This window comes from Oreochromis aureus, linkage group 6 (genome assembly GCF_013358895.1).
Source record: "Oreochromis aureus strain Israel breed Guangdong linkage group 6, ZZ_aureus, whole genome shotgun sequence".
Classification (NCBI taxonomy): Eukaryota; Metazoa; Chordata; class Actinopteri; order Cichliformes; family Cichlidae; genus Oreochromis; species Oreochromis aureus.
This window is the reverse complement of record NC_052947.1, coordinates 27,224,248-27,250,635: the sequence shown is the minus strand read 5'-3', so window position 1 is coordinate 27,250,635 and position 26,388 is coordinate 27,224,248. Positions and strand designations below refer to the sequence as shown.

The window sequence follows — 26,388 nt, the reverse complement described above, 5'->3', positions numbered from 1 at the left end:
GCAAGAAGATTAAGCCTGTGTAATGTAGGAGAGCAAACTCAAACATGAACATACAATCAGAATCTCATGATTAGCCATTAGCTTCTTAGTTCAGTAAAATGCAACAGGATAAATACACATGGAAACGCATCATTCCACATTTCTTTTGTTATGTTTTCCCTCATTAAGAGCTGTAAACAGACAAGTCACATCCATGCCAGTTCAGGGCAGCCACAAAATTCTGTGTTAAACAGAAACCAAAACCCAGGCACGCTCACACATTACATGTAAATAGACATAGCTATTGCACATACAGGAATTGAAGCCATATGCTCTAAATGGAAATTTAATATCAGGTTGAAGTGCCATGGCTGTCCTGTTTTTGCTCTCCGTTTCTTTTTCTTTTTTCCTTTTTTTTTTTGGAGTTTAACTTTGATTACATCCACCCCCAAAGATTGCAGATCAAACAACAAGAAAACTGATATTAAGGGGAGACTGGTCTACAGGGCCAAAAGGAGGACAGGGTCATGATTTGGGCTGTTAGGGAGATGATGAACTATACGTTACCTGCAAAAGAGTCCTCAGTTTTATCACACACAGCAGAATAGTATGGAGGCTGGGCATCATCCAGGTTTTCCTCTGGTTGCTGTAAACGGTGAGTGGATGAACGATCTGGCGCGTCTTCTGACCCCGGTGCTTCCTCTCTGACATGCTGAGCCGACTCTCCTTCCTGCTTCCCACACTCTATGTACTGCTGCTCTGCGAGACACGGCTGTGGGATCAAACAGGACTCCTTGGCTTCCTCGGGCAGCTCCTCCAAGGAGAAGATACCAGGGCTTTTGATACAGTTCTCCCCCGTGGACTGAGCGTTGGAGTTTGAAGTTGTGGTGATTGTGTCGAAGCCATAGGATGCCAGTGAGGTAGCCGAGGGTGGAGTGGTGTCTTCCCCTGCACGGCCCTCCGTCTCCGTCTCAGCCTCCTCTCCCTCTTCCACAGTGGACAGGCAGCGCTGGGCTGAAGGCTGGCTGTCAAAGGTTATGTTGGAGACTAGTGGCGTCTCCAAGGAATCATCCAGCTGAGCTTCTCCTTCCATGTCACTGGCCTCATCTTCTGTTACTGAGGATGAGGACGGGTTGGAGGTTGGGGCAGTTGCAGGGCCTCCCAAAACTTCATCAGCAGGAAGGGTCTCTGGCTCAGTTTCCTCCTCATCTCCTCCCTCCAGATCAGGCTGTGGAGAAAGCACTGGGGTTTGTGAACTTTGCGGCTGGAGCTTTACATCTCGGTTATAGTCCCCCAGTTCCTCAGGTGTGCTGGTCTCACTGCTAACGGTGCTTGACACAGACATTCCAGGCGCAGAGAGGGGTGGCGGGTGCGCAGTCTGCATTGGAGCTGTACTGGTCTGATCAAAGTACATTTGGCCCTCTAGATTTTGTGGCTCCTCTTTGATAGACAAATGATGGGGAACTTCTAGGCTTTCATGAACAAAAGTGGCAGATCCCATTTCCAGCCAGGCATGAGCTGAGGTCTGAGTTGGGGTCTCAGAATCTGCTCGCAAAGGGTCTGCTAAAGGGCTTGCTGCAGCTGCTCCTACCAGCTCAGGCTCAAGAACCCGCTGTTGCTGTTGAGGTTGATGTTCTGCCCAGGGATCTGCAAAAGGGTTTAGCTGGTCCCACTGAGCAGCTGGTGCAGCAGGCAGCAGAGGCGGCGGAGGTGGTGGTTGGGCCACCCTGTTCAAGTTGTCTAGCCTTTCATCCTCAGCAAAGTCATCCTCATCTGCATTCCCGTAGCTTTCTAACCCACTTTCAGTCACCCCCTCACTTGCCATCTCCACATCATCGTCTTCCTCCTCATCTACATCATTGTCATGCCTGGGTCTTGGCGGTTCGTCTGTCCGCTCGGAGCCTACATCCATGTCAATCACTCGATCGTTCTCGTCCTCGTCGTCATCTTCGTCTTCATCAAAATCATTAACTGGTATGTCAGGAACCTTCTCAAAGTCAGGAGAACCTGCTGAGGCTCCTTCCATGTCAATGGCTCCTTTGAGACTACCATCTCCCAGATCATCCGTGCTTTCTGTGCCCTCCAGGACACCAGGGGCGCTCAGTTCAGATGCACCCTGCTGGCTGCCGCTCACCTCTTCAGAGTCCAGCTCAGAGAGCAAGGCACCGCTGGCTCTCCAAGCAGACCCCCCGACTAGTCCAGCTGACCCAGGACGGGACTCCTCTGTGGGCTGTGTGGTTCCACTCATTTCAGACAGAGAAACCAGCTGGCTTCCTTCCCTCTCCTCTTCATCTTCTTCCTCATTTAGATTGGCCGGAGGGACTATCTGAGGGACAGCATTTGCCGCTGCTGGCAGGACTGCAGATGCAGAGGAGGGTTGGTCTGTTAACAAGTCAACATTTGCTTCTGACAAGTCTGGAGTTGAGGCCTCAGGTGATAATGAAGGCATGACTGAGGAAGGGGTTGGCTCCTGTGCTGTTGTTATTGTTGTTGTTAAGGGAGCACTGCCTTCAACTTCTTCTTTTAGCGGAGACTTCTCTGGTATGGTTGTCTCAGAGCTTTGTGGAGGAGAGTGAGCTACTTCTTGGCTTTGAGGGACCTCTTGAGTTGCCATCTCTGCAGTGGTCTCCTGAGGCAAAACTGGGGCAGGCACCTCCTCTGGTGCAGCAAAGGATGGCTCTTGTGGTGAGGCTGCTGTGGCCTCTGCTTGTGTTTTGGTTAGCACAGCTGCTGCTGCAGTACCAGCTGCAACTGCAGCTGCTACTGCAGCTGCTGCGTTACTCTGTGACGCTTCAGCAGATGTGGTAGTGTTTGAAACTTCTTTCTTCTTGGTGGCAGAGAATGGAGGGACAGTCTGAGTGGGTTTGGGTCCACGTTTTGTTTTAGAGGGCGTGCCGTTTGCCGCTTTGTTGGCTGGAGAGGAAGGTGGCGTTTGGCCAAAGGGTGGTCTGCTAGTGGCAGGTAATCGTGGAGCAGCGATGGGTTTCTTTGTGAGGGCATGTTTTGCAGGCTGTGTTGGTTTGAACTGTGATGCCTTTGACTCCACTGGCTTCGTCGTGGATGATTTAGATGTAGTGCTCACCTTTACGGTGGCCACGGGTTTAGAGGGTTCGGGTTTTTTGGTAGTAGCAGATGCTGCAGCTGTTGTGGGTTTCTTGGCTGCTGTAGTAAGTGGTGGTCGAGTGACATCTGGTGAGAGGATAAATAAAAATTAATAAAACATAAATTCATACACTCCTACTGGTTGATCATCATGCAGCTGTAGCTGATGTATGAATAGTCAAATGCAGGTAGCTGACTATTTTAAGTTGAGTAGAATGTGCTAAAGAAGAAACAAATACAAGGCATTTCTATTCCAAAGATTCAGACAACATTTTTTTTTCACTAATATCTGAGCATTATCTATGCCTCAGATATACAGACACAAATTGGACTTCAGAGCGTCTTGTAAGAACGAGGTCTTCTCACCTTTCTTAGCAGCAGCTGCTGTTGGTGGTTTAGGCTGTGCTGATGTGGTCCTACCAGTAGATGGGGCTGTATTAACTCTGGAAACAGTAGTTTTGGCAGTTGGAGTGGTGGAGAGCTTGGTTGTAGCTGCGGGAGGCCTGGATGTGGTGGACGTAGGTCGAGAAGTCGAGAGAATTGGAGAAGGCCTGAGGCAGAGAAAAACAATGTGTAGGAAATTAAAAAAAAAAAAAAAAAAAAAAAACAAACAAACAAAAAAAAAACCCTGAACACACAGCTTTATTGTGTGGTTCATTCATTTTGTTAACAAAAGCTCAAGCATGAAATCAAAGACTCCACCTTGGCATGCATTTACGAACATAAATAAATGATCAACTAATATAAGCCACAAAGGTAATTTCAACAATGGATATCCATTAACACACCTTTCATCTACAGCCATGTAATAATGCCTTCTTCACTGTCATGCCATTACCAACACATGGAGTCAGGGGAGGGAAAAAAAAACAACAAAAAAAAAAAAAAAACAAAAAACCCACACACCCCACAAACCACCAAAGGCTAAAGCAGAATGAGGAGAGAAATGGGAACTAATAGCCATAAAAGGCCAAAAGAAGAGTTGATGGTAGAGAAGAAAAATTTACAGTCTCTTCTTCACCAAGTTCCTGATTCGCTACTCAGTCTGGAGTTCTCATGAGACACTGCAGTGATCTACTAAGTCACACCAACTGCAACTACAAAAAGCTGAATCTACTAGTCCCACACACCTCACCTTTTACTGCTTCCCTACTAGACAAGTAAGTCCTTCACAGTATATCTCCCTCAGCACTTCCTTTACATTATGCCTACAACAGAGTCTCATTATATTACATCATAGACACTTTCATACATGAGCTTCTGACAGCTTCAGGTCTCGATTATTTCCAGTTCTTCTTCCTCACATGTGACATGGAGCAAGAAATATTTTGCTTCAGATGAATACGCACTACTGGAAATACTAATGAGAAAGGACGTTGTGTGGACAGTGTTTAGAAAGTAGTACATGCCACCCATTCAGTAGCTTTGAATACACCAGACCAGATAAGCAGGAGCACATTGGAGCAATCAACATCATTCAGCCTTTGTGCATAAGACATTAGCTCCACGACACTAGCTCCACGACACAGACTGTAAAAGATTCCAGGTTTGAACAGTGAACCCAGTGTATAAGTGCTTTAAACATGCTTAATTTTAGTAGGTGGCGAAGGCAATTTCGCTGACTAATAATTTGTCATAGCGGTCGTCATTTTATTTTATTTTTTTTAATAAAATGGAGTCAACAACCTGGCCTGTTGAACACTACTTCTTTAACTGACCTACAAGTAAAGACAGTTGGTTAAATGAGCGAGTTGCAGTTGCAGGCAGGTCCAGCCCTCAGTGCTACATTGAACAAACGATGCAAAACCTCAGCCTGTAAAAAATTCACACGCAAACCATTTTCTAACAAAGTTTTTCCCTCAGGAACTAAGAGGACTCTTCACAAGCACAACAATCTTCCTTGTGTCTTACTCTTTTTGACCTGGCCTGCTGATTTGGTAGCTGATACAGACACGAACAGGAGAATACACAATAACGTTGACGCCGTTCAGTTGGGTTGCATGCTTCTCCCACATTACAATAACCATTACAATGGCCATCTGTTTCCCTAGAGATCAGACAACCACTGTACAGACATAGCTAAGGGATGTTGTAATTGGCTGCTATCAGATAGATGATTTGGATCGTAATGTAAAGAGAAGCCCAAACACAGCAAATTGTGCCATACACTGAGATAATGTCAGCCCAGACTTAAGGTTGGGTACTGATAAAAAGCAGGGGGGGGGGAGACAAAACAAAACAAACCAAACAAACAAACAAACCAAACCGCAGATACATGGAGGCAGTGGGCACATATCTAAGATTTCAGTAAAAAAAAAAAAAATAAGAATAAAACTAGGAAAAAATGTACTGATGCTGTTTCCATCTAATACTGCATGCAAGCAAAATATAACCTGACAGCACCACCCAATTATAAGAGGAATCAAGGTGGACAAAATTGAGTTAATGACTTTATCTACAGGGGGAGCAAGCAAGAGAGAAAAGACTGTAAAGTGATGGGAATAGAGAGGGTAGCAGGAGTTCACAGACATGACCTCAAACAACCCTGCTCTGCCTTCCACTGTTTTATAGCAAGTCACAACTCATCAATTTTGATCAAGAGAACCAGCACAAAGAGGAAAAGACAGTCCCATTAATGCCTCCACACATGGTCTATGGGTGGTGGCTGGTGGTTCTGCTGTTGATGTAGTAGTACAGATTACATTTCCTGCCAACAGAGGCCTGAAATCAATACAAACCACAGTCCAAAGAGATGAGAGGCTCTGAACAGCCATCCATGTGATGTTAATGTCCTAACATGAGGTCATCAGAAAGCCAAAGGTCGACAAAGGAGGGGAGTCACTGATACTTAATGGGCTTTCCTTGCCATGCATTCATATTAATATCTAGAGCAGATGCCGAAATACGCCCACGTCATTAATGCACTGAGCATTTGCAACATCTGTTTTGCCAAAACTGGAAGTGTAAACATGAGCTTGAGGGGCTTTTGGAAGCCAAACCTACTCCATCTACAACCCCTTTTCCTACATCTAGTAAGCCACTGTTGCTTTTTGTTGCACTTTGCTTTATTGAATTTGACACATTTATACAATACACCAAATTAGTCAACAAAATAAAAAGTATACCCATTATACTTTAATCAAATTGGTTTACCCTTAACAAAAAAAAAAGAAAAAAAAAAGACATTTTTATTTTACTGATCTACTGGACACACTGCACACATTGTAGTTTAATTATATATCCTTTTGTCTTTGCCCCCCCCCCTCCCTTTCCACTCAAATCACTTCAAATGGTGTAGAGTAAGATGGATAGCTCCTGCAGTACCTTGTTTGGTTTGTAGCTTGTCCAAAACTAGCTGATTTACTCCTTCCACAGAGGCGCACACATTCCTAAGGCTTGTGTGGGCTTTCTGTTATCTCCTTGACAATAAAGAGTCAAGGCATGAATCAACTCAGTGCAGTCTGGAGCCTAGCGGTAGCTGTGCAGACAGTTTTTGGCTCTAATGCTCTAGGCACCCACTGTCAGTGTGACAGATGCCATGGGTCTTTCCTGTTGGAGTAATCCTGCTCCCTGCCAACACTGTTGGTGAGAAATGACTGTTTCATCCCTAAAGGGATAATGCAAAAAAATTTGAATGCATTTTCAATTGTATTTTTGCTTTTAGCATCCTAAGTCTACAGATCCAGGAGAACTGCCCACCAGCAATTCTGTCCATTTCCACAGTGACCCTTTGAACGTTAATCATCTTATAGACTGTTCAGCAACATGACATGGGCTGAATTTTATTGTACGCGCAGCTAAATGATAAATTAGTTTGAATTTTAGATGGATGTGGAGGTTTTAAGGAGGACTTAAGGAGTTCCTGGCCAAATTCCCAGCACTGTGCATGTACAGAAGGCAGGGGGAAAAGGGATGAAGAGGCAGAGAAGACAGAATGGAAGAGGGGGTGGGGTGGACAAGAACGGATTGCTCAGTGAGTCCAAGGACACCACAACCCATCATCAGAGGAGAGTGGACCAAAGCAAATGTCAGATCTGACAACATTTGGCTTCTATTCCAGTTATTAATCTTAATCTGTTTCAGAGGACTGGAGGATGTCTCTGTCCCAGTGATGTTGTGTCTGTTACATGGTGTAGCTAAGAAACCCTGAAATAAATAAAACATTCCTGACTTCACTGTTCACGAGTGTTCACAGACCCAGCACTGCTGATCAATCAGGTTTTATTCCCACTGTTCCCAGGCACTGATCCCATTTTTTAAAAGCTCATAAGTCTAACACAATCATCAAATCCTATGTACCCTTCATTCACTTTCTCCATTGGTAAAATTATTTTTAAATGATTTATTACTTTAAGTCACTTCTCCTGTTGGGAGAGAAAGAGGTTCGTCTCAGGCAGTGTGTGCTGCTACTCAAGTCCACATGAAATATTTACATGTACGAAATTGTCAATATGGCTTCCTCCTGCGGGATAGTTTGGCTAACAATAACTACTGTTTTCACAGCAGTATAATAATACAGTACACACAGCAGAGCTGAAATTACAAGCAACAGGAGATCCCGTTTGTGCAGGTCTTCCCCCAGTCCTACACCACCATTAAAGCCTGTTGTATGCATTTCTATGAAAGGTTGGAGCAATAAAGAAGAATACTGCTGAACAGTGTGAACCAGAAATCATCTTTAAAGAAAAAATAATAATAATAATAATAATAATAATAATAATAAAAAATAATACAAATTTGGGGAAAATGCTTTATACATTATTAAATAGTAGGATAGTTCTAAAGGCAGTCAGTTTCTCAGTCAGGAGCCATTTAAAGTTTACAGGAAGTTTAAACAATTATCATAATACTGTACGGTCACAGGGTAAACCGATTTCAGTGAATTTAAATGACTATTATTCTGACCAGAACCGGCACCAGGAACTCATGTGCCACTACACAAAATATGGACTACACTACTTTACATCCAGAGCTTAAGAAAAACAAATTTGTGTCTGGGTGAAGAATTCACTTGAAATAGGCTGATTATTGCTCACACATACTCTTCGTGCATACATGTGTAGAATCCAGTTGTGTGGATAACACTGCATCCTATTAATGTAAAAAGACCACAAAAATATAAACCTAAAAATTTGTCATAATGCCCAGCCCTATTCAAGGCTTACAACTAATGCACGTCATGTCTCGCTGATGTTTGTGCCCGACTCTAACAGAGAGCTAGCACAAACACCAAGTGAAATGCACACCACCACTAATGTTCCTACACATTGGATTTGACACGCTACTGACTTTACCGTCTCACACACAAACACCCCGCCCCCCCAACAGGCACCTGCTGCTGTTCTCCTGAATGCCGAGTGCTTGATGCCAAGTCCCAGGAAACAATCACATAAGGATGATGCAGCAGTGTAATCAGACTCTGACACTTGAAATGCCTCAACTAATTAATTCAGAGGATCTGCTTCTTCATGTACACACCCTTCCACCGGCAGAAAACACACTTGTACAGAATAACAGAAAATACTTCCAGCTATCTGGACAGACAACCTGGTGCTGCTTTGGATTTTTTTTTTTTTCCTTTTATAAAATGATCTTGGCCACAGTTGGAAAAAAAGAAGAAGAAGAAAAGAACATGAATAGCTGATTAACCAAAAACCACCTCTTCTCTCTGGTCTGGGAGTTTGCAGCATTTCTCCTTTTATATCATTGTAAAACAAATATCACTGGGTTTTTAGACCTGTGATCTTAGATGGATTCACAGACAGAGTATTAATAACTTAAATATTCAATCTTAGCAGCTAAAGCTTAATGAACTTACGATAAAAAGGGAAACTGAAAATGTGATTTAACAAACAAAAAAACCAAAAACAACAACAACAAAAAAAAAACCCCAAAACAACACACCACAAGACATCTCCGGGCAAGTAATAAAATGATTTAGCATTATTCCTTTCCATGCTCAAGCCTAATACAAATTTTTGCATCAGTTTCACAAATGGTACTGAAACTAGTGAGAGTTTATAAACAGGTATCTACAGCATGACAGTTACTTTCAGACAAATAAGAATATAATGAGTCTTTGTTGCTTGAAGGAATGGCGATGCAGCACAGGGCAGCACATTATTGCTTTATTCAATAAGAGGGCATTAAGAGGAAAGGCAAGGGGAGATCAAATCTAATCAAGCCTCTCCATACAGAACATCACATCCTGTAGAAAGATGCTGGATTGGTCTATTATGTCCAATTCTTTGTGAAGTATAACAAAAGAACACTTCATTTGCAGAAATGTCTCACAAAATCAAAAACTCAAAAACTTTGCAATGACTCGTTTCTCATGCTTTGGCTTTCAGGTGGCAATCATGTTCTACAGTACATAATAAATGCATAACAAAAGATTTCTAGTGGAAGTGACAGCAGTGACTGGGTCAACCATTAAATTCTACAGCAGACAAAAGGATCATTCGTGCTTTGTTTAGTCCAACTAGAGCGCTCTATCCAAACCACCAACCCAGTATGAGAGGGGATTATGATCCAAGTCAACAGCTCTCTGCCCTGGGGAGGTGGGTCTGGTTTCTGCCGGAGGGGGGGTCTGCCTATGACAAAGCAGTAGTTCTTCAGTATCACTGGTTCTGTTAAGGCCCTCTGTCTCAGGTTATTTCTGCTAACGTGACTCACACACTTGAAGTGAAATTTGACTCAATAATGGCCCAAAGACCACAATGAGCATCGTTCTTCACTGCTCCTTTTCAGCGCATTGAGATAAAGTCATCCTCTCATCCAGTTTGTAAGGGGATTACAAAACTCTGATCTCAGAGCGAGATCAGAGAAAAGGAAGACATGTATGAAAGAAACAGAAGAGGATGGAGGAAGTAAGAGAGGAGTATCTGTTGGCACACCACTGATAAAATAAAGGGGCTTTCTAACCACATCATTTTCACAGACTGCTATTAGACTTATAAACTGCCGGAACCTATTCCCAGTTTATGACAGATATCCATACCTTGTGGTTTTTGATGCAGCAGCACCAGCAGCTTTAGCTGTGGTCAAAGCACTGGTTTTTGGAGCAGTGGAAGGGGCTCTGCTGGCAGCAGCTAAAATGAGAAGGAAAAAAACCAACAACAAACAAACAAACAGAAAAGAAAATGAGACGACACAGAAATCAGAGCAAGACCATTTATTCATCATACCTTATTTGGAGAACTGTGTTGAACCTTAAGCTGTCACAGCTCCTTAAGACTCACCTGTAGTTTTGGGTTTAGCTCCATTAACAGTCTCCGTTGCAGGTTTCTTCTTAGGTGTGCCATTCACGGATGGTTTGGTACCATTTGTTACTGTGGCAGCAGCAACAGAGGTAGTCCTGGCAAGTCCAGCAGACCTCTTGTCAGGCACTCTAGTTTGGTTCTTGGCTGTTGTGGAAACTGCTGATGTACCCAGTGGTCTTTTGGGTACAGCTCCTGCTAACGAAGATGTTTTTGCCGCATATGTTGCTGCAGTCTTCTTGCCTGTAGCAGCAGAAACACCGGAGGAGGATCTGACATCATTCGCAGTGCGATTTGAGGCAGTACCAGGCCGTGAGCTGGAAGCCCCCGCAGAGGCCGAAAGCTTCGTTTGAGGCCCACCAGCTTTTGGTTTGACTTTGGCCTGCGCAGCCACTGGTTTGCCATTGGCCTTTGGAGCAGCTGCTAATGCAGTATCATTTGCTACATCATCTGCCTGTGATGGGGCTTGTTCAGTTATGTTTTCTTGTAATGAGGAAGGCTCTGTTACAGTAGTAGCTTCACCTTCACTGGGCTCTGTAGTTTCCATGCTAACCCCATCCGGTTTCATACCCTACTTCAGAAACGTGTGGATGCTGCTGGAGTTGATGCAGATATCTACGTCTACGGGCTCACACCTGTCCTGAATGGTCAGTTCCTCTTATCCTTAACAAGGATGTCCTGCTGAAAAAGAATAAGAAAATGCGGGTTAATCTCCAAGCTCAGTTTTGACTACACTAAATGTACTTCAACTTAAAGCTGAATTAAACCCGCAATATCATGGATTCACACGATAAACATGTCCCTGTCAGCCAAAGGAAACAGCAGTTATGGTAAGGGGCCTCAGTGGAATTTGGGGGAGTTTAAGAAACACAGGAAGTGAGCAGCCTGAGATGCCAGCAAATATTCTCACTAAAAATCACCCTCCTCTAGAGTGACTACTCCATCAACTAATGCGGCACAACCATGACAATAATGCATCAATAATGGCTAAGAATCTACTTAAACTAAAGGAAATTACCATTAAAATACCACAATAAAGAGAAAGTAAATTGCTTTAACTGAGAAAAAACACTGCTCCAAATTGCTTCCAGCAGCTTAAAAAAAATAAAAATCTGTGGTTTGGAGAGCTGAAAGCCAGGAGAGGGTTTCCTAGATGTGAGCCCACAGAGGATGAGATGGTGGGAAACGAGCATCAAATAACCCATTTGTTGTCGATAGTTTTGTGTTGAACAGATGCAATGTAATACTAATATCATCCTATGATTGTTTAACAGATTTAGTGCAATGGCAAAAAGACGTAAATTGTGGAAAATCAGAACTTGACATTAATTATAAAGAAGTGTGGTGAAGAACTGACAAAAACGAAGCACAAGGGGCAATCTGGAGATTGCGTGCCAGTTGAGTTGCAGATCTTCAGCTTATTAACCACCAAAGTAAAATTTATATTGCTATGACGGGACAAAGCTGTTCCCAGATGCTTAATGGATTCATCCCCTCCCTCAATCATCCCTTTTACCCATAGGCCTCGTGTCTTTGCCCTTTTGACCACAGAGCCCTCTACCAACCCCCTCCTAAACACTCATCTCCTGGTTTTCTATAGCCCCCCACCCACCCCCTTCTCTACTTCCCCCTGCATTTAGATCTAGAACCAGTCAATTGCTATACAGATGGATGATCTAGCAAGCAGAAGTCCTGCATGGTACAGCAAACAAACTGTGCAATGGATAAAGATGGACAGGAAAAACCCAGCAAATATCTTCTAGAAAATGGTCAAGTAGTTAAATTAGGTAAACCAAGAGAGCAAAGCTGCTTTTCCACTATAGAAACTTAATGACCTGAATTTTATGGCAAATGCACTCTCCTCTACTCTAAATATTTGTAAAAGTCCTAAACCCCTACAGATAAGCAAAAACATCTGACATAAACTAACAGTTCCAAAGAGCAAGAGTTTCCACAGACATCAGATTACTCAGTGCATTTATAAAGCCACAAAGTGTACAACAGCATGCACTACAGTAACTTTTTTTTTCCTGTCATTTTTTCGGAGATTCCGGACTTTTATTTCTCTCCCACAGCAAGAAGGTTAAATATTTACTTTTCGATATCAAGTCTTAACAATAACTACTGATTCATGCCTCTAAATGCATATTCATCATGGACTATTGGTTGGAAATTCTGGAAAAAACTTGTTTGACTAGTCTGTTTAGAGTTTTTGGTGTCTTTAAACCAAATTGAACCCCCACCACAACCCCCACAGCTGCCGATAAAAGCTACAGAGTCCTTTTCTTTGTTACTTTTAAATAACTGACCCAACCCGTTTGCTTTGCTAACTTCAGTTTTTAACAGTTGTTTCAATCTACTCCATATGTTTCCTTCTCTGATTCTTGTGGCTAAAAATCTCGCAAAGTAAGCAAAGTTAGGAGAGAGCAGTGCACTGAATGTAATTTTGTGTCATTTCATGGAAAACATCAAGCTTCACGTAAGGATTAGTTAGCCAAATATGCAAAGCTCTGAGAATAGTGATACGCAAACTAAATCCCAAAGTATCACAATTTACATTTGAACCAAACTGGGAGTCAAAACAGGTAAGACCTAAATGTGAAAAACTGGGGTCGTTTTCACATCCCCCTCACCACTTCTCAGCCATTTTAATATAGTTGTACTGACATTAAGGTCTGAACATTTACTGGGGTGTTGCTCTTGGAGGAGACTTTCTGGTTATTCTTCTCAATAAACTTTACCCAGATTACTCAGACAGTACTGTACTTGGCATACTGTTGCCAGTCAAGCTACTAATGCTAGGAGCTTAGCAAACAGAAGCCCGAAGCAGATTCCTCCTGCGATGATGACCCCCTTCTGGGCAAGTAAAAGGCATCATCTGTGACCAGCTGACTCTTTGTGACGTTGCACAGAGGGGAAGCGAATAGATGAGCAAACTCCCAGCCACACGGTCGTGCAGAGATTAGCGACGTCTTACAGCGAGGTTGCTCTGCAGAGCAACTTCTGGACAATTCTGCTCTTTAAATTAATGATTTTTATTCAGAACTGCAGATTTTGTGTCGAAAATCAGTTCGCTGATGAGCCATAATTCTCATGAGTGCAGCGTACCTTTTTCTAGCCAACATCACTCAATATGCCTGACATCTAGTACATTTTGCAGATTTTGTGATGAAAGCAAATGCCTGAAGGCTAACAGACTGCAGCAGTGCATTTGACCAAAAGCGAGAGAAGAGAGTGTTATTTAATGTAGTCATTACTTTATTAGACTGTCTAGACACAATCGCTCTAACAGAGCAAGAACTCTGTAGTCTTTGTGGCATTTACATTCCACTGAAATAGAAATATGGCCTCGTGTGTCATTACATTTTATTTCGGACTTCTGTCTTCAGGCAGTTTAATTGCATCTGTTGTAACCCATATCTCAGTCTCGACATTAGAAGTGGTGCATGGAAAAAAAATGGGTCACTTTTAATACTGTGTTAATACAAGCACAGGGGGATTTAGCTGCGTTTAGAGCACGACAGAGGTTTGGGATGCACTGTGCAGAATGCTGGAGGTGATCTGTTGATACAGATGCTGTCAACTGCAGATTTGCAGACTGCTAATGATGCTGTAAATATGAAACAAATACACATGACAGACTGTATGCTTAGAAACTGTAGATAAATGGAAAAAAGCCAGTGAAGTAAACAAGGAAAATATTTCAGCTATTCAATGTACAGTTATCCCGTATCCATTTCGTTGTAACGCATTCTATGCGTCACACAGCTGTGAGGATTGTGTCAATTGGGGTTGGGCCATATCATACCGTTCACGGTAATACCGGTAAAAAGCTAGGCAATGATAAGAAAATGAAATATCGCGATAGAATATGGGTAAAATGCGCATGTGCAGTTCCTTTGTTTTCCTACGCACATGGCAGAAAAATCATGGCGGCAACAGAGAATGATGGATTATCGGAGCATTACTGCAACCGTAGTCAGGAGCCTCGCGGATTGATACGTACTGTACTTCAACATAATATTACCGTATTGTGCGTGTATAACCTCTTTTTAAGTTTTGTGGATATTATACATTGTTATGCTCGGGATATGTCAGCCCATTTCCACTGGAAATGCCTTTTGGAATTTCCATTTGCACTGTTAAATTTTTTATATAGCTTTAATGCCCATTGAGAGGAAACCCCCCCCCCCCCTCAAAAAACAAACAAACAAAAAAAACCAAAAAAAACCCAGCTGCTTGTTTCAGTGAAAATACTTTAAAAACAAACAAACAAAAAAAAAAAAAAACCCCACACACACTAATACGTCTATCTATCGAGCGTCATAAAAATTTTTGGCCATACTGCCCTGCCCTAGTGTCAATACATCCAATATTGTGCATTCTGGACTGCTAGCTGAAAAAGCAAATTATTCAAGAAAAAGGATTATGTATATTATGTATATACACACACACACACACACACACACACACACACACACACACACACACACACACACACACACGTAGAAAAACATATTTAGTACACACATTCAGTAATGTATATACCTTTATATATGGTACATATAATTATTACTTTTTAGATTAGCCATTTTTATATTTTGCTTGTTGCACGTTATTGTATTTTGCACAACTCTGTTGCTTGTGAAGCTTGCACACAAGAATTTCACTCGCATGTACTGTACCAGTGTACCTGCACATGTGACGTGACAATAAAGGTGATTTGATTTGATTTGATTACTCCATAATGCAAATGTGTTAGCGCTACATGAAACTGACCAGTTCAGTTTGTTAATGTTGAGTTTTTACTTTATGATCCATGTCAATGCTGCATCGTCTTCAAAGTGAAGAATAAAAGCAAGTTAAGGCCTAAAAGCTGCAGCAGTATCAAGTGCACATCCGCCCCATCCACATTCCAGCTCTGACTTCCTCAAGACTCCTCGGGGCTACACAACGACAGCTGGCTGCGTGCATGTCCGTTTGTGTGCATGAGATGAGCAACAGTGCAAGGGTCAAATGGAGAGTGATGAATGCGTGGGCTGTGTGTACATGCACAAAGATGCAGAGTATGAACGAGCAGAGGGTGCAGGTTCAGAGTGTGAGTGACATTAAAATATCTGTCGCCATTAATGAGACAGCCAGAAAAAAGTGAAAACCAGAATTTGCTGGCCTGCCCACATTCCTGCAATTCCACAGGCACACTTGATTCGTCGCTGCATTCTTACTACAGCCACACCTTCAGAGATTGTTTTTCAAGCAAACGGAAGCTGCCGTAGTGAATTTGACCGTTGTTTCAGGTCTGGGAGTGTTCAGCACTAGAGTGAAGTAGGGCCAAGTATACAAATGGGTTGACTGATCATTAACTTTCCTCTGGTGTGAGTCTGAGCCAGATGCATGTACCACACAGGAAAAAACACAGGCAGTATTCAGTTCAAGTGAGAGCCCAAATGAGTGTGTAAAAAGGGCAAACAGGAAGAGGGTGTTCGATTTATGCACTCAAATTACAAGAAAAACAAAACAAGACGTTTAATGGCGTTTGGGAAATGCAGGGGTTTTCCTAACCTTGAGCTCAGGCTTCATCCTCATTAAAAGAAAAAAAATAAATAAAAAAAATAAAAATGAAGAAACCTACTCGCATTCACTCAATCCCACTGTACTCACCACTTCATAAACCTTTAGGATTTACAGAACGAGCCTTCAAACAAGAATCTAAAAGCAAATTCATGTTAAGTAGGTAGGCAAACTGAGTCCAAGTAAACGGGGCTGTGTGTGTGTGTGTGTGTGTGTGTGTGTGTGTGTGTGTGTGTGTGTGTGTGTGTGTGTGTGTGTGTGTGTGTGTGTGTGTGTGTGTGTAAATCCATGCTTCTCTTGACCATACAAGGTAGTAGTGGTGTTTCTGCTTTATCACCAAGTCAGTGTTTAGTTCACAGAGAATGAAAAGAAAACCAATTGGCTCTTGGAAAACAAACATCTGAACAGTTCAGTCTCTGTGCATTAAGCCACTCATAAAGAGTTTTTGGTGAGAAGGAGGTCAAAAGGTGAAATTCAGAACCACTGGATGCTGCACAATTACAAACCACTGGTGTGTCAATACACCTCCACTTATAATTTCCTGTCAAAATTTCTACATAACCAAGAAGGAAATTCCTGCGACTTTCGGTAATAGGTATTGATTGGGTCTAAAGTGATTAACAATGACCCAATCACTATACACAGCTATCTGCATTTCAATAAGTAGGAAATGAGCCGTTTGGTAGTAGCTCTAGTTTCTAGTATAGTTCATTGGACTAAATTATGAGTTAGAAGACCATGGCTTCATGCAGCTCAAGGAGTCCATATAAAGAGCAAAACAGAGATGCCATTTGCCAAAATTCTCTCTTGAAACCACTGACTTTCTTAATATATCTGCTTTGTAAATGATAACCAACCATTAGAATATTAACTGTGGGCCCAGAAATCTGCTGTTAGATCCAGAAGCCACTGACCCACAGGCTAAGTCAGCAGACTGGCCAGTGGGTCTGCACAGCCAGACCTGGTCTGGCTGAATGCACTTGCAAGGAGTAATTCACTATCTGGGCTTGATGGCACAGATAGTGGAAAATACATCCTTCTCCATGTTTTGTGAACAACCCATCTTCACTTCATCAAATTGATCCGAGATAATTAAATAAATATCTCTATCTAAAAAGAAAAAGGTGCCAGCTCGTACCAAGTTATAAATAATCAGTAAACAGGAAGTCAGTTAAGGATGGGCCTGCTTGTCAGCTACTATCGGGGGCAGTGCAATACAGCGATTGGATTATTGACTTTATGTAGCTTTCCAGCAGTTACAAACAGCTAGTGAAAAACTGTAGAAATTCCTTGCATCTGTCATAAATTAACTGTTAAGGCAAAAAATTTGCTATCGAAGACATTACCTCAAAGTGGGTCTTTTGGGTGTGACCATTCGTGCATATTTTAAAGAAAAAAGGTCTGTTATCTTATTTAACAGAATTCTATACATTTTCCAGTCATTTCTGCACTTCTGATAAACAAAAGCAGATTGCAAATTTTAGAACATCAATTTCAATTGCCATCATTGAAATTCTCTTGATGCATGTAAGGCAGCACTACCTACACATGCTCCTCACTCTTTGGAGAAAACCCATCAAGACAACAAATGGCACTCAAGAACCTCGTTATCCGTTAACAAAGAACCACATTAACCTTCAGTGATCTTGCAGCTTCACTAGTTTCTTTTCATCTGTCCGAATAACTGAACCATGTGCTGGTGTTGACAAGCCCTACATCACAGCACCCAAGACTGCATTTGTACTGATGAATGTTTATCCAGACCGTGCCGAGAAGTTGTCTATCGGTCTTCACCAAAACACTTGTCCTCAGCAAAACATTCTGCACAGACTGAAAAAAAAAAAAAAGAAAGTGCTGACTGACAACAATCACTGCTCCTGGCAAAGACAAAAAGAAAAAAGAAAACACTTTAATCACAGGAGTTGGACTAAATGTTAAGCATGCAGCTTAATCAATTCCATACAGGAGACCAACAGGTGCTAAGTGACTGTAAGCTCCTCAACACTGTCATTAGGAGCAGGTGGTTAAGTGAAGCTACAAGTTAAATGGACTTAGCCGGCTAGCCCTTAAGGGAGTGGCAATAAAACAAGATGGACTCCCAGCTATTGGCAGTGCTGTGGTCTGAAGGACTGCAGAGAAGTGGGCTACAATCTGTTCCAAACCTGGGAGGGTTTTCAAAAGCAAAAGCCAGGCTTTCCTGCTGGCATAGGGACAGCCTGACAGTGGAACAAACCATAACAGCAATGAGGTAAAAATCTAAGTACTGAGGAAAGGAATGGATATTTGTGTGCAATCACAACTGATCTTCTTACATGTTCGTGTGCATAAGTGCATAAATGAGTTTTACATCATAGCGCTATGAGGCGGGGGGGGCATTCAGACCCCATTGTGTGTACCCCCACCTCAGGCTTGGTGCTAAGGAGAATGGGGGGTGGGTGCTCAGAGGATTAACTGGTACAGCGGGACAGAGGAGCAGCTGGCACTGAAACTTCACCTGTAAGACTAGGGACACTTGTGTGAAGCTACCCCATTCTTAATATACTGAACACACAGTGAAGCATTCAAATCTGCCATCGGTCAACCTACCTTAAAAAAGAAAGGTAATTTCTGACCCCTGTTATTCAAAAATGTATTCAAGTTTAAGTAAATTAAACACCACATTTTTAATCACACTCCTAGTAACTTTTCCCATTGGCAGACACCAAACTTCTTTACATGTAACAAAAACCTTAATTACAAGATTACACATCAAACAATAATCACTCAAAAGAAGCTTTTATTCCACGTTGGAGCTGTCCTTGCCCACTTGTACATGAGTTAAATATTACCTTTCAAAATAGCATAGTCTCTAATCTATTACCCCACTCAAAAGAAAACAAGGAAGGAGTATATGAAGGAGGAGTGACCTAGTAGTCTAACAGAGTCCCCGTGTGAGGCATGATTTAAAATTGGAAATCAAGGGGGTCTGAGAGGAATTCACGAGGTGCTGTGTGACACTACAAATTGATATCGATCGGTATAGATCCGATGCCAAATAAATACAGGGCCAGTATTGCCATTATCAATACCGATACTACCTTGAGAGCAGTGTATCATGACATGAGTCATAATCAATTGGCAAGTTCTGAACACGTTTTAAAGACCACTAAATTGACAATAATTAGTTAACACAAAAAACCCCCACACACCTTTCAGGGTTGTTTTTGTTTTTTGGAGGGGGTGTGGGCTGGAATCTAAATGTGCCCGTCTTTAAAGGACTTTATGTCAACTTCTGTTTAAATGTTCTATAGGTGATAAATAAAATAGATGTGACAGTCAACAAAAGAGGTTCATGTTTGAGATATATTTTTTTTCATTTTTAATAAATAAATAACACAACACAGCAGGCTATATACTGAACTTAGAGGAGAGAAACAAAGTATCGATCCTTTCACGCTAGTATCATCCACTACCAATTCCAGTGTTGGTACTGATACTGTCAATATCTGGATCAATCTGCCCACCTCTAGAATTTAGCCCCATAAGAAACACATAGATAAAAGACAAATGCAGTTAAATGTAGTCAAAGAGAGATTGAAGAAATATGCCATCATGTTACAGGCCTGTTACATTTTCCACAACTTGAATTCAAAACAAGAGCCAATTACGAGTTTCTGTCAAAAGTCGAGAATGGCTGGGCTGTAGAGAAACCAGAGATGACATCACTTTTGGCATATTAAATCAACTCAGTGGCTACTCCCTGTCCACCAGCCAACTGGTTATAGGCAGGCAGATAGTCAATATAACACTGAAGAGCCCGCAGCCAGATCAGTTACGATCTCTGTGACCGGGCCGGGTGAGGTGAGGCCAGATGGACACCGATCCCACACCTTGCCTACATGCTTCTGACAGCCACACCCCTGAACTGTCACACATAAATACATACACATTGGCAGACTTTCATGCACATGAAAGAGGCAAGGGATAATAAAAGATATACACAGCCAATCCAAAACAAACACACATTTTAATGTTGCTGTGAACTTTGCTTCTTCTCTGGCAGATTTGAATCATCACTAAACTGATAAAAATACAGTTTTCAATAGTTCTCAGTTTTCCTGTATATAAAAAAAATAAACAACTGTGGTACCCAACAAAGATGTTTTACCCTTTCTTAGGGAAACTATCAGGATAGATGAGACGAGCCAAAAACAGAATATGAATATAGTATTATTTATTTAAGTGCAGGATTAATTCAAACATAAAATAAATTTGTTTTTCATTGAAATGGTCACACATAAGAGTAAAATTGTAGATTTAAGGTAATACAGACCAACTGTGCTTACATACACAGTCACCTCCTAAAGGCTCATTCAGAGCCAGGACACTCAATTAATGCTTTAGTGGGGATGAAGGCTGCACGTGTCAAAGAGGGGACAAGCTCTGAGGCATCATATTACTCATACAATACAAAAACTAATCTAGTTAAAACCGTTGGCATTTAGCCACACACAAACACAGGACTCATTGTTTACAGTTCTCTTATTACCTGTTCTTTGTAATGCTACAACACACAAACCCAAATAAACTCTAATAACATTTTTTTAAGTACACCATATAAATGTATTTTTAAACATTTTTGAAAAGCATTTTGCTGTATTCTACAACCACATGGAGAAGGAAAAAAAATATCTGGCTTTAGGAAGGCATTCAAGGATACCATAGTGAGCTAACAGACATATTTCTAAAGTGCTGAAGTACTGTTTCAATAATTACAGTGCATTGAGACTGGCTTCACAGTTCCAGACAGAGTACCTAAAAAAAAAAAAAAAAAAAAAAAAAAAATGCAGCGCCAGCATCCACTACTCTATCCTAATGGGCAGCCAAGTGCCAGGCTCCAAACCACAGTGATGAGCATTACGTCCTTACCATCCCACAGCTACGAAGCCAAGAGAAACACAGGCAACAAGGGTGAATGATAAAATACAGTTTAACCCTTAAAGTCTTCCTAAACAGATGTAGTGGAGCAGGGTTCAAGCAAACTGGTGGTAGCCTCACAACCCTGCACTCACAATTAATCCAGCTTTTTGACATTCATGCATGTAGACACTGATGGAAACCAAAGCTGTGGTACCACTTTTTAGCCAACTTCAGCAACTAGCATAGTGCTACAGAAGAAGAGTCCGCATAAATCAGCATGATATAATTTACCATTTACTTTCAAATATCATGACTACAGCTTTCAACCAAACAAATGACATTTCATAGAAGGGTATTGAAATCATCTATTTATTTCATAACAAGTAAAATGAAGGCTTATAATGTGTTACTCAAAAGGCTATGGGGGAATGCCGAACAGGCTGTGGATCGGCAAACTCTGCAGTGTTGTAGTAAAACTGACAATAGTTAACTAATGTGACCTAGTGCAGAGGGGGAGGGTGTTACTGTAGGTGTGTCACCATCAGTTTAAAGATCATGCTCTTTTGTGCCAGTTAAGATGTAACTCAATAGATTGTACAAGACAGCCAATCACACAAGGCTGCTCAAAGAAAACCAATCTATGAGAGCCTAAGAGCACAAATTTTGTGGTTGCTGAGGACTTTTTTTTGTCCCACAGTGCAAATAATGAGATCTTACCTACAAAATCCCACTTCATCCCCTGGCTGCAAGTATTTTATTTTCAAAATTCCCATGAGTGGACTCTGAGCCACTCTAACATTATGCAAATCTGCTGGTGTCCAAACTACTAAAAAGATCATGAGACAACTTTTAGGGGTTAAAAATAAAAATGTATATATATAAATAAAATATAATTTAAATAGAAAACAAAACCCTAAAAGTGAGTTTCTTCCCAGTGAGTTTTTTATAAACCGCATGTAAAAGCTGATAACTCCGCAAAGCTCCCTTAAATGTGAGCACTTCTGGCTCGATTAAAAATTTTTTTTAAAAAAAATACATTTTTTTTAAAATTACCATAGTGCTCGACTACAAAATGAGATCCTATATCTGAACCCCTTTGTTTTCTCTCAGGATATTTGTCTTTTTGCAGCCATTTTTCATCCATTTTGCTGCCTTTTGTTTGCAAATTTAATTGCATATCAAAGTCCCATAGTGTGAGCACTGAGCGTTATTCTAATTACCTTACAACCACTCACACGTTTGGTTTGTTGATATGGAGGTGGTTAACATCTAGCTACTGGGAATTTTTCATTCTGATCAGAATTTTTGAAAAGATCATCATATGAACCTTCCACCAGATCAGACATCAGTTTAGTATATGACACAAGTGTGGATTGAATTTTCATGGGTGTGGGACTGAGACTGACTCTGGTTACAAGCTGTAACCAGCTCACTTCCAAGAAAATGCAAATACTCCATGCTGTGCAAGGCTTATGCGCTTTTCATTCATCTGCTCTGCTTTTTGACATGAAATAAAGTGACTGATGGACATGAGTTCTAATTTCTTTTAAAAACTAAAATGATTAATACAAAAATGAATCCACAGGGGGATTAATTCTCTATTGGTTAGACACCCAATTTCAGATACTCTACAGAACCCCTTTTCTTATTTTTTTATATTATAAAATATTAAAATTGTTTAGAATGACTTAAGTTTCAAGAAGGGTTAACTAATCACAATGAAAAACACCAAGCACATTCTGTTGGGGGTTAATTATGGGGAATATTTTTAGATGGTATAACAGACAGATGCATGTTCCAGGTCTAAAAAGTGAAGCCAGTACAGAAGTGCCTCAAACTTGCCTTATTTTTAAATTTGCCAGTAGGCCTTTTTTTTTTGGACTACCTACAGCATCTTTTTCAGAAGTTTCTTTCTGTTAAAAGGGACTTTTTCCTTCCCACAGTCGCCAAGTGCTTGCTCATAGTGGGCCATGGGATTGTTGGGGTTTCTTTCTAAAATTGTAGTGCATTTACCTTCCAATATAAATTTCTTTAAGTGTCTGCTGTAGTGATTTGGCACTACATGAATAAAACTGAGTTGAACTGAATACAATTTGAACCCCTGACATCATATCCGCTCAGAGCTGATACACACATGAGCTAATGCAAAGCTGAATAAATAGCCAAAAATCAGGAATAATGCTACAGAATATCACTGCAGTTATCAAACTGAAAGTGAAACTTGAGACATAAAATGGCCACTTTTATTTACCCATCACCTCAAACAATCCCAGCACTGCACTGACAGTCTGTTAGTGCTGTAACAGTTATGTTAATACTGTTGCTGGTCCTTTAGCTTTTTCCTGTCATAGAAAAGTCATAATAGGCAACTTATTTGGAGTGTAGAGAATTGAATGTTAAAAAAAACACAACTAACCACTGCAGCCACATTTGGTGCTTTTGGTTTTTTTTGTTTTTTTTTTTAAATCTTCACATTTTTCCCCAACCAGACACAAACGCGACCAAGAATCCACCTGAAGGCGCCTCATAGCTGGCAAGGTTTGACAAGGAAGCATTCCATGCAAAACAAAAGGACAGGTTTGTTAATCAGTTACAGACTTGCTTCCTGGTGCACTGTACCCATTTATACAAGCCAGTCACACTAGATTTCTCAAACGCAGCCACCTGCATTTTTCGCACAGACCGTCATGCCTGAAATAAAACAACAACTGCAGTCTCACCATTAGGCACCACTGCCCAGGCTCAGTCATAAAACAAGCCTTAAAGTTTACAAGCCAAGCATACCAGCGCTGAAGGATGTGCAGAGAACTTGAACTTGCAGCAAATGCTTAAATCAATTCCTCCTATTCAACATTGTTGGGGTTTTTTTGTTGTTTTTTTGAGTTTTTGTATTAATAAATGTAAAAATGTTTCATGTGCTACTGATAGTTTGGATTTTAAAAAGAAGTGCATAATACTTGCACATTCCTGTTTATAAAATCCCCTTAATCCAGCCTTTGAAGTTTAAGGTTACAGAAGGCACTGAAATGAGAAAACTATTTCAAGCCCTTCTTCTGGGTTGCTTTGACCTTTGGGAAGAGGAAGAGGAAACGGGGGTGCGGGCAGGGGAAGTGGCTGTACAGTATGAGGGGGGGAAAAAACCCCAAACAAACACAGCTGTGTCCAAGTTCACAGGCTGGCAAAATATTTGAGCCTTTTACTTAACTTTAAAGCCACACTCCATCATATCCTGCTAAAACCGTAGATATCTGATGCATCTTCATATGCTCGACATCTGTGACCAGGGAGTTCACAAATACACCAGCCAAGTCATTCAAATTCAGTTAAAAGGGGACTGCATTTCTCCATTCCTTTCCGAGGAGCCTTTCAAATAGGGCAGAAGTGCAGATTTTGCCAGATTCATCCTCTGAAGTAGGACACAGCAGCAGTAAACCTGTAATGACCCCCTAAGAGCTTAGCCAGACAGTCAGAATAAACAGAGGAGGGTGGGTGTCATGTGGCTGTGTCATCCACACCCTGTGTCACACCCAAGTGATGAAATGGGTTTGGGAGTAAGAAACACACGCCCGAAAGCAAGGGCCTGCATGTAAATAACATTTCTGAAGCCAGGGACAGTCACTGGTCCCGATTCCAAAAACCATGCCACACCACACCCAGTCAAGCCCCAAAACACAGTGATTATGTAATGCAGACTCAGAGCCAAAACCTGGAGGATAAACAGCATCGCTCTATCATTGAGATCTGCAGACGGTGCCTCTGATAGTCTGCCTTATTTACTGCTTTGCCAGGTGGAGAGTGAGATCACCCCATGTGCAGAGATGCAAATATGAAAACAGGGCTTGATGGTAATCTTGGAAAGAAACTACCAAGCTGGCACTGCCAAGATAACAAAAGGTGCACGGTGCTTAAAATGACTTTTCATGGGAACTTAACGCATGAATGGCAAAGTAAGATTCTCAGATGAACACCTAAAGATACACCATATGAGGAAAAGAAAACACAAGATGCCCACAAATCCAACTTTGCAAGCCTGGTTCCAATTTGACCTCCCCAATAGTCTGGTTTAGAGAGTTTCTGGGTGATTTAAACGCCTCAAAGGGAGCTTTAATAACACCGATTAGCAGAGGGCCCCGTCGTTCTGCCTCGCAGAACAATAGCGTGTGTACGCTGGGGAGGCTGGCGTGAAGCTGCTCAGTAAACTGAATCTGATGCCAACAGACACCCTGTCAAACCGAGAACCTGGAGTACCGTACATCGGGATAAATGTCACCCATAGATAGAACCGCACATCGGAACCACCGCCCCACCGCTCAGTTCCATGCTAACGTTTCACATCCATCATCCCATCAAGCTACACACCGACCACTCCACACCACAAAGAGGGCGTCTGGCTTCAAAACAAACGCTGCTTTCTTCATTTAAGAAATGCTAAAATAAAACACAGAGGTTGAGCCCCTATAGGCAGAACTGTAATTTTTAATTTAGCAGAAAACTGTACAAAGATGTAGCCTAACTTGAATGATTTCGCTCGCGGCAGAAACGTTACAGCGTAGTAAATTGTCCGTTACCTTTCAACCGTCGTTAAGACTCCCGGGGAAACAAACAGTCGGCCCCGGAGACGACGTGAAACGCACTAAATATGCAGGCGAAGCCGTAAATTTTACTGAACTAACAATGGAGCCGCGCATTCAGCAGCGGGCGTCCCTCCTCGTGTCCTTCCCTCCACGTTTGAGCAGCGGCAGGAGGCGATGGGCTGCTCCCCTTAATGAAGGACGGACCCGAAGGGGAGGAGTGGCGGAGGAGTCCGGCTGCAGACTGAAAGCGAAGCGTGGCGGTCATAAAAGAAAACGCAGATTAAATCCCACCGCCGGCCCAATCAAAGACGCGAGCCCCGGCGGTTATGCAAAGCAGGAGTGACGTAGTAGTCAAACCGAGACCCTGTGTGAGCGCGTGACTTTAAAATTGGAAATCAAGGGGGTCCTGGAGGAATTCAGTAGTGCTGTGCGATGCTACAAATTTTGGTATCGATCCGATATCAAGTAAATACAGGGCCAGTATTGCCATTATCAATACCGATACTACCTTGAGAGCAGTGTGTCATGACATATGACATGAGTCATAATCAATTGGCAAGTTCTGATATTCTGATATTCAAGTTCTGGTATTGATAATGTCAATATTTGGATCAATCTGCCCACCTCTAGAATTTAGCCCCATAAGAAACACATGGTTAAAAGACGAATGCAGTTAAATGTAGTCAAAGAGAGAGGCAACTTTATGTAGCTGGAATTCCAAAAGAACAATCCTGCAAATTTGTGGCTTTAACAGCATTACTTTGTCCTGCAGACACACACATCTTTTAAAACACAAGCACATGCACTGACCAAGCTGAGATAACCTTGTCCTTTTTCCAATTTCACCCTCCCTAAGCCAGGATAACAAGATGGAGTATCTCTAGTTTGTAGATACGACCTAAGCCTGCTGCTGCACAGAGTTATAGTAAACAACAGGAACCATATCAGATTAAACTCCTCTTATAAGCCTTATGCACAGGATGTCTCTACCCTGTTTTATCATC

At 41.7% G+C, this 26,388-nt stretch overlaps 1 protein-coding gene across 2 annotated transcripts in view; it reads right to left on the bottom strand.

Annotated features, from left to right (window-relative positions):
- Positions 1 to 25,626, bottom strand: part of si:ch211-214c7.4 (mucin-17) — a 31,638-nt gene extending 6,012 nt beyond the window's left edge. The window contains exons 1-5 of one of the 2 annotated variants that reach the window (XM_039613244.1): positions 25,379 to 25,626; positions 10,323 to 11,021; positions 10,082 to 10,172; positions 3,448 to 3,632; positions 547 to 3,168 (exon numbers count right to left, since the gene is read on the bottom strand). In XM_039613244.1, coding sequence (XP_039469178.1) covers positions 547 to 3,168; positions 3,448 to 3,632; positions 10,082 to 10,172; positions 10,323 to 10,908 — 3,484 coding nt within the window. In that variant the 5' untranslated portion in view covers positions 10,909 to 11,021; positions 25,379 to 25,626. The remainder of the gene's footprint in view (positions 1 to 546; positions 3,169 to 3,447; positions 3,633 to 10,081; positions 10,173 to 10,322; positions 11,022 to 25,378) is intronic. The other variant, XM_039613245.1, reaches the window with a different exon arrangement.
- Between the last annotated feature and the right edge of the window lie 762 nt (positions 25,627 to 26,388).